General features: G+C 38.1%; 2 protein-coding genes and 1 pseudogene across 8 annotated transcripts in view; 1 reads left to right on the forward strand and 2 right to left on the reverse strand.

The window, feature by feature from the left end:
* The window catches only part of cog5 (component of oligomeric golgi complex 5), a 65584-nt gene extending 65294 nt beyond the window's left edge, over positions 1-290 (reverse strand). For both annotated transcript variants that reach the window (XM_043236900.1, XM_043236901.1), the window contains exon 1: positions 130-290. In XM_043236900.1, coding sequence (XP_043092835.1) covers positions 130-286 — 157 coding nt within the window. In that variant the 5' untranslated portion in view covers positions 287-290. The remainder of the gene's footprint in view (positions 1-129) is intronic.
* Positions 291-451: 161 nt separating this feature from the next.
* Positions 452-16618, forward strand: LOC122342794 (annotated as a pseudogene).
* Positions 15267-18872, reverse strand: part of slco1c1 (solute carrier organic anion transporter family, member 1C1) — a 32830-nt gene continuing 29224 nt past the window's right edge. For all 6 annotated transcript variants that reach the window (XM_043236909.1, XM_043236908.1, XM_043236907.1 and 3 more), the window contains one exon: positions 15267-17862. In XM_043236909.1, the coding sequence (XP_043092844.1) occupies positions 17622-17862 (241 nt within the window). In that variant the 3' untranslated portion in view covers positions 15267-17621. The remainder of the gene's footprint in view (positions 17863-18872) is intronic.

Here is an 18872-nt window from a genome sequence, read left to right on the forward strand (position 1 = left end):
GACGCGTGTGTTCCTGCGCTGTTAACGCCGCTAAAGGCGCCGATCGAGACGATTCATCTTCTCCGGTTAACGTACGAGCACGTGCGCGTATACAGAGCAAAAGGGAAAGTTTATCAAAGCTGTATTTACCATCTTTCAGCAGGGAATTCGCTGTTGATTCCGGACTGGCGTCCATCTTTGCCACTTCATCGGTGACGCGCAATTCCTGCGTCACAACATGAATGGAGAGCAACGGCGATTGGTCATGAATATTAATGAGCTCGACTGACGTCATCGTGACAAACATCGCGAACGGACACGATTTTATGCAATATTTTTTTTATTACGTCGATTTAACTCATTTTAGAACGTTTACTAACATATACCTCTCGATTGTGTTATTATACACAATATAAAATAAATAAAAACGAATTTCGTTGCGTGAGGTCGCAAGTTAAACACGCCCACTAACACAGAAACGCGGAAGTGAGTCGCGCGCGTAGCCGGTTGTATCCACGCGTGTTTTACTCTAACGTTCGGCGTTCACGGCTTGCCTTTTGTTTTAACGAAATGCTCGCGTCTTGTATGCAGTAAAAATGGAAAACGTTTTGATACGGAATTGAACGTTGGCAGGTTGAGCCGCGCGTTTCCCCAATGGTTGTTAGGACTGTTAAGTTGCGGGAAGTATGACGGAGGTCCGCAGTAAAATCCCGCCGGATGGTGGAGATGTCACGGAGCTCTTCAACAGGGGGAGGCCGCTCAGGGTGTGTGCGCCCATGGTCCGCTACTCAAAGTAAGTACGGGGTCGTGTAATGTAGGAGCATGTCGCGTGTGTTGTTCTGAATGGTTCTCCGTGATTTTCAGGCTGGCTTTCAGACGCCTGGTGAGGAAATACGACTGTGATGTGTGTTTCACGCCGATGATCATTGCGGCTGATTTCATGCGCTCTTCTAAAGCCAGAGACAGCGAACTCACCACCAATAAGAGTGAGTAAGATGTCCAGTTTCTTCTAGGAGACAGTGGTTCTCCATTGGTTTTGCTTTAGTGTACATCATACATCAAAATTGTCATGCTGCAATAGAATTATTTATGGCACAAATGTATCATAACATGGAGATTAATTTAATAACACTACATGGGTCCAGCGATATCAAATTATTTTGTATGTATTTAATTTTTTTTAATGAGTGGTGAAATGTGTGTTAATAAATAAAAACTCGTATTATGTTGTTATTATTATTATTATTATTATTTTTTGTTTGTTTATGTGATCATAACATTGCAATGTATTTTGTATTCCATAAAATATTCTCATCTAATATTTTTACATCGTTTGGTGTGTATTTCAGTATTATAGCATGGCGTTGTTTAAATATATATAATTTTGGTCATGCATAAAAATTGCATAATATATGCAAAACCAGATAATATTATTATTATTATTATTATTATTATTATTGACTATGTAGTCTAGTGACAGTAGAATATATGCTAAAATAAAAGTGTGTATACTTTAACATTGGAAACAATAATTAAGCATTTATTAATTTTTTTGTTATTAAAATATTTTTTTCCACTGCAAATTAGTAAACCAAATAAAATTAGTTTTAAACAACAGCAAAAGCCGATGCATGTGTTGCCGGACATTTTCAGTCCTTTTCCATAAACGTTTCCAGACAGGAAAGCGTTTAATTGTTTCAATGTTTCATGGGTTTTTTAAAATGATCCCGCTTACTCAAACTCTTATTTGACCTCGGTGAGACCGGTTTAAAGCGAGGCAGGCTTTTTGTTTTCAGTGAATGATGATTGAATCACAGCTTTCTGTTTAGTAGTCGCGTGGCGTTTGTTTTCTTCTTAGCTGACCGGCCCTTGATCGTCCAGTTTGCTGCGAAGGATGCGCAGACGCTGGCAGATGCGGCGCGCGTGGTTTCTCCTTTCTCAGATGGGGTGGATTTGAACTGCGGCTGTCCACAAAGGTATGTGTGGAAAAAAATAAATAAATAAAAATATGGGCCAATATTTACTCTGAATGACAGCTTTTGAAAGCGGCACACTTTTTTACCGTGTGCACAAAACGTTAGGAAACAGTACGATTTTCTTACTGTAAGGTTTCTTATGTCCGTAATGGCTGCATTTATTTGATCAAAAATACAGGGAAAAAATTCATATTGTGAAATATTATTGATTTTAATTTAAATGTATTCCTGTGAATTTTAAACATCGTTACTCCAGTCTTTAGTGTCACACAAACCTATATTGCTTTATTTATTGGAAGTGCTGCTTGATATTGTTTTGAAACCTGAAAAAACATGAAAAAAAGAACATTTTATTTTAAATAGAAATCCTTTCTGACTATATACACTAGCATTCGAAGTTAGGGGTCATTTAAACATTCGCCTTCAGCTAGATTGTGTTAAATTGATAAGAAGTGATGGCAAAAGTTTATATTGTTGGAGAAGGTTAATTTGAATAAATGCTGTTCTTTATGACTTTGTATTCATCAACGAATCCCGAAATAAAATATTACAGTTTCCCTAAAAACACACTCTGTCAACACTGATGATGCTGGAAATAAATCCGTGCAGTAGAATGCTTTCTGAAGGATCGTGTGACGCTTTAGACTCTAGTGATGGCTGATGGAAATTCAGCTTTGCATCACAAAAATAAATTCTATTGTAAAGTGCATTAACGTAGAATCCCATTATTTTAAATGGTAAAAATGTCACAATGTTACCTTTTTATATGCAGCCACGATGAACGTGAGAAACATCTTTAAAAGCATCTAAAATCTTTTGACTGGTAGTGTATGTCCAAAAATGTGGATTTAACTGTTAAATGAATATGAGTGAATGAATACTAATCTTATATTGTAATCAAATAATGAATAAACAAACGCACAGTAGGGGTGAAATGTCAGGCTTTCTGCTTGCACTGTTTCTTGATGCAGGTGGGCCATGTCTGAAGGATACGGAGCCTGTCTGATTAACAAACCTGAGCTAGTCAAAGACATGGTTCGACACGTCCGAAACCAAATCGACAATCCCAGCTATGCAGTGTCCATTAAAATAAGGTGAGCGTATGATGACTCCATGACAAGCAGCATCTGTCCGATACAACTAACTTGCTCAAAGGAAGGCCTTAGCAGTGTCTATTACTAATAATAAAAATGATGCTTTATAGTAATAAATGTACAAAATGTGTTCACTAACCATTGTTGAGTATTGCTACAAATACAGCTGTGGGATTGTGAAGGGTTTTGTCTGCATATGTACAGTATATTTACCAATATTCAGGGTGTTTATTTATTTATATGCCTGTTATTATATTATTGGGTTTTCATCGGAATGCTTTGCTCTTTTTTGGTGCAATAATGATTTTTGTTTGTTTTACTGATTTAGTTTTTTCGTTAGGATGAACGCTACATTTATTACACTCTTTATTAAGCTTCGCTTAATGTTAGCTAATAAAAACAGAGTTGTTCATTGTTCGCTGAAGGTCATTAATGCATTAGTTTTAATAAAGCGTTAGTAAATGCTGAAATGAACATTAATTAAGATCAGTCAGAAGATATTGCAGAAGTATTCTTCAACTAATGAACCTTATTTTAATCACATGCGACATTCAACAACTTTCATTTATTTGGAATTTAAAAAAACCAATAAGTAGAAACTGATAATGACTGTTTAAATGAATTGCACTATTGTTTTTATTTTTTATGCCAAAAATCAACATCACACACATTTCCCCGATCCTTTATACTTTATATTTTATACTTTATTTTATTTTTTATTTTATATACTTTGTACACTTCTTCTTATATATATATATATATATATATATATATATATATATATATATATATATATATATATATATATATAAAATATTATTATTATTATTATTATTTTTTTATATATATTATTTATTTATTTTTTTTCATTCCTATGCTGGACGGTTGTAAAAAACCATTTCACTGCATGTCGTACCATGTATGCATGTGTATGTGACAAATAAAATTTGAATTTGATTTGAAATTTATTTGATTCACTCAAACGTCATTCAATCTTGTCAGGATAAGGCATGAAGAATATTATAAACTATGCATATTTCAAATTTCCTTGAATTTATAGAATATACCTTGACATGTATAGTTAAATATATAAACGTGTTTTTTTTGTTTTTCCTCAGAGTTCAGAAGGATATCAGGAAGACGGTGGATCTGTGTCAGAAGGTGGAGGCGGCGGGAGTCTCGTGGATCACCGTTCACGGCCGTACGGCGGACGAGAGGCACCAGCCCGTTCACTACGACGCCATTAAGACGGTGAAGGACAGTCTTTCTATCCCGGTCATCGCTAACGGAGACATCAAGAGCATGCAGGACGTGGAGGCCGTCCATGAGCTCACAGGAGTGGACGGTGCGTGTCTTTCAATGTTTCACACCCTCTTCCAGTCTTTATATTCTGCTGGGGTTAAACGAGGGTGGCCGGGGGCCCCAGGACAGGTTTGACGGCCGCTGAATGAAACGAAAAGGACCCGGGTCGTTTTGAGCTCGTGTCATGAAGACGAACCAAGGCCCTGAGGGTTTTTGAATGACACAATTAATGACAAAATTATTCTCATCGATCGTCATCCCACCTTCAAAGCCATGAACATTTTTAAAATCACATAACATTTTAAAGAATTGCAAAGTAAAATTCCCTAAGTAAAATAGACTGAGAGATGGCAGTAGTTTTTTGTCACCTCTTTGGATTTATTATAATTATTATTATTATTATTATTATAACAAATGTAGTACTTTATCAGGCTGAAGAATAAAGTATAGCAAGTGCAGAAAGTCACATTAAAAAGTTACATTAATGTTTTTTATTATTTTTAAAATCTTTTATATACACATTTAAAACAGCACACATACTGAGATGTTTTTTTTTTGTCACAGAATTGTTTAAATATCTAGACGTCAGATACAAATTAAACAAATAATAAATTAAATTATTTAAACAATTTATCATTTTGAACTGTTTAGATTTAATTTGATGAAGTGGGCTTTTCTCAGCACAGACCTGACTTCAGTGCATGCCCAGCTCTGTTTTGAGGTCTGATGTTATTCCTGTCCGTCATAGCGATGTCTCACGGCGTGATTTATTAGCATGGCTTATCCAAAACGGCAAGCAGGCGTGCACGCGGTGGTTTTGTTTCCGCTGTTTTGAGTCTGATGCCTGTGGACTTCTGCAGGCGTGATGGCTGCTCGGGGATTGCTGGCCAATCCTGCCATGTTCGCGGGGTTCGAGGAGACCCCCCTGCAGTGTGTGTGGGACTGGGTGGACATCGCTGTTGAACACGGGACGCCCTTCGCCTGCTTCCACCATCACCTGATCTACATGCTGGAGCGCATCTGCTCTCAGCCCGAGAGGAGGGTGTTCAATAACCTGTCCAGCACCTCCGCCGTCATCGACTTCCTGCAGACCACATACGGCTCCACCTAGCGCTTTTTTAATGAATGTGTTATTTTATAGTTTGGAATAAATGCACATAAAAAAAAAACCTCTCAGTATGTGTGCTGTTTTAAATGTGCATATAAAAGATTTTAAAACTAATAAAAAACATTAATGTAACTTTTTTTACTCTCATTTTATATGTAATTTATATATATATATTTATAAATATATATTTATATTACTTATTGTACCTAATATATTAAAGCAAATATTTTGCATGTTCATGGGTTTCCAGCACTGGTTAATGATCACATGGCTTGGAGGTAAACGAAGAAAAAAACATTTTAGTAATTTATTTTGTTCATTATTTTACATTATTTATTTTAATGCTTTGCATTTTTATGATTTTATTAGTTTAAAGACATATTACTTTTTTAAAGACATTATTACTTTTTTCTATGAAATTTGTATGTGTAAGTAAAGATTATGTAATACCTGGATAGGTAAAAAAATTAAACGCACAAATTGTATATACAAAAAGATGTATCTATCGTCTGGTGTGTATGTAATCTACCAAGATTTTTTTTTAGGTGTAAAATAATATCAGAATGGTTTTATTATGTAGTGTTTAGCGTCTGCGAGGCTCCTGATGGCTCTAACCCAGGTCTGGATTGTGTTTGAAACATCAGTCCTGTATTCATGGGTCTGTAGCAGTGTTTATTAAGAGCCTACAGATCGAGTGAGGAGCGTGTTCTTCCTCCGCTCCAGCAGGCGGCGCAGGCGGCCTTCAGCTTCAGTCCGAGCCTCGCTTCCTCGCTTCTTTCACGACACGACGCTGGATGACAGTCACAACAACCACACGCTTAGATTATTTACTCGTAAAAGCGCTAACTCTCACCAAACGAATGAACTCGCGCGCCTCACCTGTAAGTAACTTCACGTGTCGATCACTAGTTAGTAGTCATGTGTCACAGAAGTCACCGTGTCGCTTTATTTGTGTGTGTTTAACGTGTTTGTTTACATGTAGTGTTGCATTTCATACGTCTTACGAAAAAAAGGAGACACACTTGGACTAAAAATGTAAAAGTCATAAAAGTGGAGGAGGTGTTTAGTAGTTTGTTACTGGACAGCTGTGTTCAGTCTCTGGATAATAGTGTACACTGTAGTATATATATATATATATATATATATATATATATATATATATATATATATATATATATATATATATATATTAGTAGAAATATACAGAGAGGATACACATTTAAAAAGTTTCCCTTTCTCTCCAGAGAGAGATGATCTATTAAAGTGATCTATCAACAACACATGATAAACCCGTCTTTTTAGATTAATGTCAATGTCATGAAATGATTTTAATGCGACGGGAAATGTATCAACAATTTTTGTGAATCATTTGATTCAAAGCGAGACTTCGTGGCGCTTTTCGCCAATAATAGGGCTCATAGATGGACATGATGGACTCCTAGACAGGTGATGTATTCATGTGTAGTGCACTAAAGTAGGGTGTAGGGTACCATCGTGTCCTTTTTCATGGGCCTTCCTTTGAAAAGCAAATGAATGAAAGAATGGAGGGTGGGTAATTGAAATTTCCTTTATATATATGTGTATGTGTGTATATATATGTATGTGTGTGTATATATGTATGTGTATGTATGTATATATATCTATATCTACACACACACACACACACACACACACACACACACACACACACACACACACACACACACACACACACTACAAAATATATAAATTAATGAAACCACAACAAACACCAGACCACAGCGTGAGATCCAGGGTGTGCAAGCGGATAAACACAGCGTCCTGAAGACCGGTCTGTACCGGAGATGTGGGTTCGAATCCCACGCTCTTTAACTGCTTTATCACACACACACACACACACACACACACACACACACACACACACACACACACACACACACACACACACACACACACACACACACACACACACACACACACACACACACACACACACACACACACACACACACACACACACACACACACACACACACACACACACACACACACACACACACACACACACACACACACAGGTAAAGAGTCAAATATAAGTTCCTTCATGATCTTTGACAAGAGACCTGTGGCTCACTGGTAAGAGCACCGCCTCATGGTTCAGAGGTTGTTGGTTCAATCCCAGCCAGGTCTCTGCGTTACGGGTGAATGCTGGAGTGTGTGAGGAGGGAGAGTGTGTGAATGCGTGCCTGAAAGAGGGGGAGACGGTTACGGTCTCCCCCTGGAGCTTCTGGCGTCACGGCCAGCAGCGGTTATGCGTTTGGACAGTATAGAAAAAGAGAAGATGAACTGGTTTTATAAAGTGTGTTCAATACTGTATTAAATGAGAATTGTTTTTAGAATGTGAAAAGCACTCTATTTTGTGGTGATTGATTTCAATTTCAACACTAATGTGTGTCTATTTTGTGGTGATTTCAATTTCATTGAAATCACCAAAAATAGACACACATTAGTGTGTAGTTCACTGGTTTTAAGATATTGCTTCTCTTCAGACTGCCCAAATGTATAACCGCTGCTGGCCATGCCGACGGAAGCCCCAGGGGGAGACCGTAACCGTCTCCCCCTTCTTCATGCACTCCTCACACACTCTCCAGCGTTCACCCGTAACGCAGAGACCTGGCTGGGATTGAACCAGCAACCTCTGAACCGTGAGGCAGTGCTCTTACCAGTGAGCCACAGGTCTCTTGCTGAAGATTGTGAAGGAACTTATATTTGACTCTTTACCTGTATGTGTGCTGTGTTTTGTAGCGAAGCAGTTAAAGAGCGTGGGATTCAAACCCACGTCTCCGTTGCAGACCGGTCTTCAGGACGCTGTGTTTATCCGCTCGCACACCCTGGATCTCGCTCTGAGGGCTGGTGTTTGAGTGGTTTTGTCAGGGGAGAACATTTAAAGTAAGCAAACGTGGGATTTGAACTCGGGTCTCCTTGATCAAAACACAAAGTTTGATCTCCTGCTCCACTGAGTTCTGGAGCTCAGAGCAACTTTGAACGGCTTTTATTGAGAGATCTGTGTTAAATGATGCATAACTTCATCTGTTGTGGGATTTGGACCCAGACTTTCACCCAGACTTTCCATTGAGCCACAGAAAACATGTTCTGTTTGTTTTTTAAAGCTGTATATGTTGATTCACAATTATTTATTACGTATACATGTTTTATGATTTAAAATCAACAATAATAAATAGGATTTGTGGCTCAGCGGTTACAACGTTCGATCAGAAACATGAAAGTCTGGGTTCAAATCCTACAACAGATGAAGTTATGCATCATTTAACACAGATCTCTCAATAAAACCCGTTCGAAGTTTCTTTGCGCTCTGTGAACTCAGTGGAGCAGGAGATCAAACGTTGTGTTTTGATCAAGGAGACCCGAGTTCAAGTCACGCGACTGCTTACTTTAAATGTTCTCCCCTGACAAAACCACTCAAACAGCAGACCTCAGAGCGAGATCCAGGGTGTGCGAGCGGATAAACACAGCGTCCTGAAGACCGGTCTGTACCGGAGACGTGGGTTTGAGTCCTGGAGTGTGTGAGGAGTGAGTGTGTGTGAAGAAGGGGGAGACGGTTTTGTGTTATTAAGTGTATTATATAATGTCATTTATTATAGACACTACATAGTGTGTGTGTGCGTATAGTTAGATATATATATATATATATATATATATATATATATATTGTTGTTTGACACACTCTCCTCATGTCCATCCTTGTTTCTTTATTTCTTTACTGTCCTGTAGCATCTCTCACAGACACCTGTGTCCAGATGTTGGAAGGGTTCAGAAAATAAACACACATCTTTTGGTATGTATACAACATGTGCCATCTTTTGCTTCATTGGCTAGAGGGGAAAACTCTCCTCTGAAAATGTCTGTATAAACCATTGTACTCGGGAATAAACTTTGGAGTAAGGATATATACGTCTCTGTGTGTTTTCTTGCTTCCTGCCGTAACACCCTATGAGATCGAGAATTCATCTCAGAGAGTTATTCTACCATAACAGCGGGCCCGTAAAATATGTTAATTATTTAACATACATATACATACACACACATACATACACACTTTACATCTACAGCACGCACACGAACATATTATTAACACATGCTGCTAATTTAAAATCTAAATTGAAGAAAAGTTAGTCTAAATACATGCAAATTGACAACATAAATAGGATTCCTAAACCTGTGCTTTAAAGAAATATATGAGAAAAGCGCCATGAAGTCCCGCTTTGAATCAAATGATTCATAAAACGCGCTTTAAATCCTGTTCTAAATCAAATGATTCGCGATACGTGATCCGATTCGAGAGATTCGAATCATTTCAACTGACTCTGAGTTTCAAAAAGCTCTTGTTGACACATTTTCCGTCGCATTAAAAACATTTTATGACATTACTTTCCTAAAAAGACGGGTAGATCACTTTAGCTTATAATTAACCTTACTCTGGAGAGAAAGGGAAACTTTTTTAATGTATCACTATTATACACTATTATCCAGAGACTGAACACAGCTGTCCAGTAACAAACTACTAAACACCTCCTCGACTTTTATGACTTTTACATTTTTAGTCCAAGTGTGTCTCCTTTTTTTCGTAAGACGTATGAAATGCAACACTACATGTAAACAAACACGTTAAACACACACAAATAAAGCGACACGGTGACTTCTGTGACACATGACTACTAACTAGTGATCGACACGTGAAGTTACTTACAGGTGAGGCGCGCGAGTTCATTCGTTTGGTGAGAGTTAGCGCTTTTACGAGTAAATAATCTAAGCGTGTGGTTGTTGTGACTGTCATCCAGCGTCGTGTCGTGAAAGAAGCGAGGAAGCGAGGCTCGGACTGAAGCTGAAGGCCGCCTTCGCCGCCTGCTGGAGCGGAGGAAGAACACGCTCCTCACTCGATCTGTAGGCTCTTAATAAACACTGCTCACGATAAGCGATAGGAAATAAATATTTTTGACCCGCCGACAGGTTTTTGAGAAATCACAGTCTCGTTCACGTGACTGACAATCACAGAGTGTGAACTATAACGACACGATCTTGTTTTTTGTTTAGTTTTTTTGCATTGCAAATTGAGTTTCTGGAAAAACAGGTCGTACTCACTTGAGCTGGTTTCGGTTGAGGGATTTTAAAACGAGTCTAATGAGCTTAAATCGTTGCTTCCTCCTGTGGTGAGTCTAATGAATTTAATTCTGCCATGGTTTTCATGAAACGTATCACTGAAAATCGAGTAAAATAAACGTGCTCTTCGTGAACTATAGCGCACAGCGAACTGAAATCGTTATTAAATAATGCTTTATTGCCACACACAATGCAATCTCGTTCTGTATAACAGGAACATTTCACATGCATCCACAAGGGAAAAAATAAAAAACGACATGATGTATACGCATCCGTTTAGATACATATACGTTTTTAACAAATCGAGTCTATTTAACTTAACTGATCAGAAAATGCCCGTTTAACTTGATTTATTATTTGTTAAACTTATTTATAATACTATTACAACAAATGTACTACTTTTGTTACCCCACGCCAGATTATTCTGTTCCATTTAAAATACATTTAAGTTGTTTTATAACAGCTGTTGGTTTTATTATTTGGTCGTCTGTGTAAAAACAATGTATTTGCTAATAACAAGAGCATGATTACGATCCAAGCGTTTCAATATTTTTGTGGGGAACGCTTTATTCGGTTAGTTACGTGATCATTAGCGTCCGTATCGTGATGAAGTTTCCCGACGCTCTCGGGCGCGGGGTAATGACGTCACTCGCGTGAGACGGAAGTGCCGCTCCTGCGCGCGTATAGTTTAGCTGTCCCGAACCGCGCGCCTCGTCCGAAATTTCTTCAGGGTTTTTTTCGTTCGCAGGTGAGACGTAAACACAACGCTTACCTGCTTCTGTGGGCGAGGTTTTAATATTTAGGTTTGACTGTATTTATATTTTGTGTTGACTTTCTGTTTGTTCGTTTCCTGTTTGGTCGCATCTCGTCCTGCAAGTTACTCGTTTACTCTTAGTAGTCAGTATAATTCAGCACGTATGCGGTTATATAAATCTGACCACACTTTTAAATATTGTAATTTTGTGTGGTGTGTATGTAAACACGAGACATATGCTTCCTGTTGAGGAACATGATGTCAAAGTGTGTGTCTAGAAGATGCAGGTGAAATGTCATTGAACAAGACCTTTGATCCAGACATAATGCCATAAGCAGATTATCAGTAACAGCTTTGTTTAGTGAGGCATTATGCATTCAATCTGGTACGTTATAAATGTATTAAACACGTTTTTGTTACATTTATTACTTCTTTTGTCATACAGCTGATTCAGAATGACGCTGCAGTGGACTGCGGTTGCATCTTTCTTGTATGTGGAGATCGGTGTTCTCGTCGTCTTTTGTCTGCCTTTTATCTCCGCTCAAAGGTAAAATGTTTCCTTGTAGTTCACTTGTGTTGGTTGTCGTCCGCTTGCACTCACTGAGATCCATGTTTGCAGATGGCAGAGCGTTTTCAAATGGGGCATCTGGAACCGTCTTTCCCAGTTCTGGAACAAGGGCTTCCTCACCATGATAATAATCCTCATCGTTCTCTTCCTTGGTATGTCCTTTTCCAGTTTTATTGCCGTGTCTTAAAGGTAGAGTTCATCTGATGGTTCCAAGACTTAGATGAGTTTGTTTCTCCATTGGATTTGGAGTAATGTAGCCTATGGATGCTCTGCGGTGAATGGGTGCCGTCGGAATGAATGAGTCTAAAAAACATTGCAGTAACACACAGCGCTCCAGTTTATCAGTTAACACCTTATGAAGACAAAAGCTGTGTTTGTAGCGCACAGAAACACCATTAAGATGTTTTTATAGTAATGCTTCCTCCCCTTCTCTCACACCAAAAGCCCATTTGCTGTCTTGGCTTGTAAACGGCATTCGATTTCTCTCCTGATTCAGATAAGAGAACGTTTTCTCTTAACGATGGATGCGTTTCTTACAAACGCACAGCTTTGGGCTTCACAAGCAGTTAACCCATGTAGTGCTGTGGATTACGGTAAGGATTTTATCAGCTGTTTGGACTCTCATTCTGACGGCACCCATTCACTGCGGAGCGTCGGAGAGCAATGGTGAATGCCACACGTCTTCAAAACGAACTCCTCTACATCTCGTATGACCTGAGGGTGGATGCATTTAGTTCAGAAATGACCCAAACGTGTGTTATGACCCGCCGCAGACGCCCTGAGGGAGGTGAGGAAGTACTCCAACGCCGACCAGGGCAAAGACGCCAAGCTTCACCCCAACATGTTTGACCACATGCACATGAAGCTCTTCCGAGCCCAGAGGAACCTCTACATCTCGGGTTTCTCGCTCTTCCTGTGGCTGTAAGCATTAGTCGTCATGAGTGACGTGGCCTGTGGCGGTGTGTCTCGTGAGGCTGAACTCTGGTGTTTTCTCGCAGTGTCATGAGGAGGGTCATCACTCTGATTAGCCAGTTGGCCGCGGCCCTGGGCACCAGCGCTGCTCTGCAGACTCAGGCGGAAAGCGCCAACAAAGCTGCCAAGAAATACATGGAGGACAATGAGATGCTCAAACAGGTTAAAAAGCTGGAATCCCGCGAGACCTGCACCGTATTTCACACCAAAACCAAAAAGCTGATCTATAGAAATAATAAATTAATTTTACCGTGATCAAAGTAATGCAAAAATATTTTTACTTCGGTGAAACTTGCAACACATTTCACCCCAAAATTAAGAGACAGATGAATAGAAATAATTAATGCAATTAAGTTTTTGTTTTCACGCGTAAGGCTTTTTTTTGTTTTTTGTCTTTCAGTTTTGGGTTGAAATGTGACTCATATTTGTCATGAAAATAACGACAGGCAGAAATAACATAAGCATTTTTTTTTTCTGCAAACAATGCAAGACTATTTCATATTTTTTTTCTTTTGGGATTCGTTTGATTTTTTTACTGCAGCCGCATCTTTACACTTAAGTTATCCAGGTGATAAACATGGATGAAAATTTAAAGCAATATTTTCTATTAAGAATTTAATTGAGGATATATATCATTGTCAAATAATTTTTACTTCAGTGAAGCGTGCACCACATTTTACCCAGAAATAAAAAAAATGTAATTAATGTCATTAAAGGTAGTACATTAATTTGTAACTTATATTAATATTTATATTTGAAGAGGTTTAAATTTTTTTAATATTTATTAAAAATTAAATAAATTAATTATTTAATATAAAAATGTGTGTGTGTATATATATATATATATATATATATATATATTGTAGTGTTTGAGGAATTGTCCTAAAAAGTCCTTATCCTTTAGTAACAGAAGGACAAACTGTTGTGATCCTCAGGCACTTACAGATGGTAAAGGAGAAGGAGGGAAGACTCAAGATCCAGAAGAGAACAAGCAGCTGAAGAAAGAGGTGCAGAGACTGACGGAGGAGCTGAAGAGCAGCGCAGATGGTGAGCACAAGCCTGACAGACACTTCACACTCGTTCTGATTCACAAATACAAACAAAAGATCTAAGACCGCTTGCTTTTCTCTAGCTCTGAACAAGTCCAAGTCTGATTTGGACGCCATGAAGAAACAAACTGAAGGACTGACCAAAGAATACGACCGTCTCCTTCAAGAGCACCAGGAGCTTCAGGTAACACAGAATTTCAAAACAATCGTATGATATTGCATGTGCTTAGAAGTTAGCAGGTATTAAAAAGAAGTATAACTAATCCAAATTACTACTTTCAAATTAAGTTGAAATTGTGACTATAATGTAAGTATAAACAATACTTGATGAGATAAATTAAATAAATGAACACGAGAATGAAGTTTTCCTTTAAAACAAAAAACAGTACTAAAATACTAAAATAAAAACTCAAACTACAGACATTAAAAAAAAACAATGAAGTAAAAAAATAAATTAATGAATGGTAATAAAACAATAAATATTATAATATAAAATATATATTTTTAAATAAAAAATCTATTAAATCATTTTATCTCAGTGATAAAGGTTTTTCAAATGTATATCGTTTTGCGTGTTTTAAATAATTATGTTTCAAATAATTCCATCAAAATGTTATTGTTTATTAAAATAATAAACTTTAAAAAGATTTATTCTAATTTAGAAAATCTAGTAGATAGAAATAAAGGAAATACAAATAATTAAATAAATCTTAATAAATTACACATACCATACATGCGGATTAATTTTCTACGCAATTAGTAAAAAAAAAAGCAAGGAATATGAAAATCTAGTATGAAAAGAATACAAAATCATCTCTTCGTGTCTTTTTTTTTTTTTTTTTTTTTTTATAGAATCAGCTGGACAGCGGAGACAAGAAAGACAACTAGGCAAGTGGATGCAACCACAAAAAAAATACAAAAACCAAAAAAAAAACCCTGCATGTTCTTGCACGATAATCACGATCATGCCCAGTCCCTCCCACATACACTCACCTGGTAGCATGACAAGACAACGGTTATGAGTTCATGACATCACATCCTGTCAGGTTACCCCAAACGTCTGATGTAGCAGTTTTCTGGTTGTGATGTATTTTGAGATCGTCTGAGAATAGGTAGGTTATTTAGTCACAAAAGCCAGAGCGACTGATGTTTGCACGTTGCTTTCCTTCTCCTCTGCTTTATACGGTTAGTCATGCAACGTCCAGAAACATGCAAGCATGAGTCGTGATACATCCCGAAGCAATATTTCCATTCGCATTTTCCAAAGAACACACGATCTAAGATGACATACATTACAGGCTACGTTAGTCAGTTGATCAACTTTAATTAAGAAGAATAAAACCGTATACACACAAACAACAGGTAAGAAGTAAACACATCACAATGAGAGCATTTATTTCCGGGCCGAGCAAACAGTCTGTTAGTGAGCGGTTAGCGTGTCTGTTTGAGTCTGGAGAGGTAGGTCCATTACACCTGAGTTCAAATGCTGTTAGTTGTTAAACAAAGGAAACGCCAAACTAAGCAGGCTTTCTTAATTTTGAGTCCATTTGAGGTAGATGGTTTTGTGCTGTTCATGCTTAACATCGTTCAATCTTACGAAACAGGTCCAGGCCACACTTCAGCCCATTTTGTAAAGTAAATGGATGTATTAAAAATTCAGTACGATAATTAAGACATTTCTATTATGCAGCTCATTTCTGCCATGAAAGAAAAAAATTAAAAAAAATAAAAATAAATAAATATATATATACACATACAAGATTCTGATTTTTATAAATACTTGCAGTTGTCCAAATAGTCCATTGCAGAAATGAGGAAAAAAAAAGTGAAAATTAAAATTTGTATTTTCAGTGTTTTATCTCTCTTCTAACATCAGAATATGTTTGACAGCATTGAAATTAACGCTCCAATTAATATTGCACAAGTTTTTCTAGAATATCCAAAGCATAAATGCATTAGCGAACGACGCATCACGCTGAAGATAATTATTCGTTTTCCTTTGCCAAATACAGTTAGCGTTTTGGGTTCTATTTGATTGCAGGGTTAAATCTGACCTGGACGTGTTTCGGTGAGATTCACTTTGTTATTAGATGAGGGCTGGCTATCCTGTGTCATTGTTTGCCTATTCTAGTCCAAGTTTTACAATGAAAACCGTTTAGGCTTACGCCAAGATTAAAAGCCTGACAATTACCCTGCGCTGTAAGAGGAGAAAAAACACGGCTAAATCAGATTTCTGTAATGAGATTGTCATTTTTTTTAGTTTTCGTTTACCAAGAATGAGCCGTCACCCACTGTGTGGGTGCTGAAAGTCATGCTGTCAGCGCACGCGTTTGTGACGCACGAGGCTTCCTCTCCCTCAGGAAAATCGAGAGGGAAAACACGAAAATGTTCTTAGTTGTCTTTGCTATGCAAGCTTGTATGGTCGTCTGATTCCCTAAAGATGGAAAATGGTGTGTAATTACTTCTAAGGGGCTTGTTTATGCCTGCATTGTGATCTTCCCGTCATATGTGGTGGAATATGCTCTTTTATGAACCCTGTGTTCTTGGGACGGGTGCCGAAATCACCTGTATAAGTGCCTTGTTTACATCCCGCTGTGATTGTATATGCCATTTTCACGATTAAAGCGGAAACGCTACCGATTGTGGCTCTTCCTCGAAATGTAGCAAATCATTCATTTTATTTTTAAAAGAAGAACGTATCTAATATTTCACATGAATGCATTTTTTTTTTTTTTTTTTTACACATCACTTTGATACAAAAAAAAAAAAAAACATCAGCAAATAAAATTCTGTACGTGCCTAACGTAAAAGCAAGTAATAAATGCCACTCGTTTTATTTGCTTTACAAGTCACAAATAAAAACCCTTTCGCTCGGTTGCCCTGAAACGAAGGACAAAGGAACGTGTTCGCCAGCTGAAACCAGACAACCATTTATACAAGTATATAAAAGAATAATTATTTGCAAATTTGAGGAACAATTGATTAAACGACCTGAGAATAGACCACGTTGACTCTGACCTTCTTCTTGCACTCCTTGTGTCTTTTTTTTTGTTTAGTTTAGTTTTTTTGGCACAGGAATGCACCCGTTCACACGTGACGACACACACACACACACATTTCTCACGGTGACATTGCACAACATCGATCATGGAGATGATTACTTACATACCCGCGGCGCTCCGGCCCGTTCCTCGCGCGGTTCTCTTAAACGGTAGGAACCGCCGACACTGAAAAGCACGACGGTGAGCGTTTCGTTTCCTTCGTGACGACACAAATGGGACGCGACTGGAGATATATCCGACAACTTTGTCAACCTGTAGGCCTGCCTATATTAAGCACACAGTGTCGTGGTCAACTGTTTCAGGCATCTATCTGTGTGTATGGCAGAAGAGAGAGATACGACGGACCCTCAAGGTGTTAGTTATCCTCATAGGGCCCGTGCACGACGATGGCTTAAATGAAAGATGCTGAATTACCTCTAGCCGGGTGTCTGACGCTTCTAAAAGCATCTTTACGTTAAATCCGAACGAGTTAGGTAGTTTGTAAGACATTCTTCTTCTTTTTTTTTTTACCCAAAACATCATGTACATTCAAGAAATAAATCTACTATATCAAAAACAACTTATGTCACATCATTTACACGAGTCTGACGGAGCGGGCCGTCACAGACGCGTCTCCCGCTCCGGGTCGTAATCTGCGCTCCGCAGGCACTGGTCCGAGTTACAGCTGTTGTTCTCTTCTTTCCTGAGGGCCTGCAGCTCGCCGGCCGCGGCCCCCGAGCCTCCGTTTGCCAGCGTGCTGCGCTCTTGCCGCCGAACGTGCGGCCGTAACACCACCAGACCCAGAAAGCACAGGAAGAAGGACGCGGTCCGTAAGCCCAGCGTCAGGCCCAGATATGCTATCCTGAGTGGCGAAGAGGGAAAACGCAGGATAAACACGGCCACGAGCTTAAAACAGTCTAATTTCGGTCTCAAAACTCACTTTTTATCGAGGGTAAATTAAAAAACGGTTATGAAAAAGCAGGTACTGGAAAAGTAAGCGACTGCTAGTACGTTTTATGGTATTTTCTTTACTAAAAAGGATAATATTTGGTGAGGTTTAAAGATGTGGGAGCAGGGAAGAGAGAGAAGGCAAACATTTAGCATTTTAGGTCTAATCGGCCGATATGCTCTGAAACAGCACTTCCTCTTTTATGACGTGAGATTTTGACCAATATATATTCATACATCTTCAATTTTTGTAAATGTAAAATCTTTCATTTTTTGATGCAACACGATGTTATTTTTTGTGCGCGAGTTTATTTATTTTTTAGATATACAAGCCAATAAATATATTTTTTAAATGCCTAAAAGCAACTACAATCAATGTCCCCGGTTCTCACCTTTGTCACGCGTTTGCATCTCGGATTAAATGTTGCACGCGAATATTTTCCTCGATTAAACATCCTTAAATCAAGACGCATTTCTATAAGACGAAAACGTAAAGGTCTTCGAATAGTGTACAAAATTATTGGGCTTAAAACAAGAACGAACATCTGTGAGTGGGGTGTGAAAACTTTTTCCACGTACTGTTTTGAGGTTTGTTCTTGTTTTAATCATACACTTACGCAATTTAATACAAGACGTATCAATGTCACTTTGTCAAGTTAGTGTATGTTGATTTAAGAAGGAAAACAAGAAAAATACTGTCTAAGAATCTCATGTGATCAGAAGGTACAGTAAAGTAGTTTTTAAACACAAAATGCTTTTAAACGTCATGGTATATAGTTGCTTATACTGTATATCAAATCGATAATCTGCAGAACCTTAAACCTGCATTAATGCTTTCTAAACAAAACTTTAGCACATAATGCAATTTTTCGTATGAGACGCAAATTTTAAAACACAAGCATCCAGTATTTGTCAATCTGATTC

Source organism: Puntigrus tetrazona, chromosome 4, assembly GCF_018831695.1.
Source record: "Puntigrus tetrazona isolate hp1 chromosome 4, ASM1883169v1, whole genome shotgun sequence".
NCBI lineage: Eukaryota > Metazoa > Chordata > Actinopteri > Cypriniformes > Cyprinidae > Puntigrus > Puntigrus tetrazona.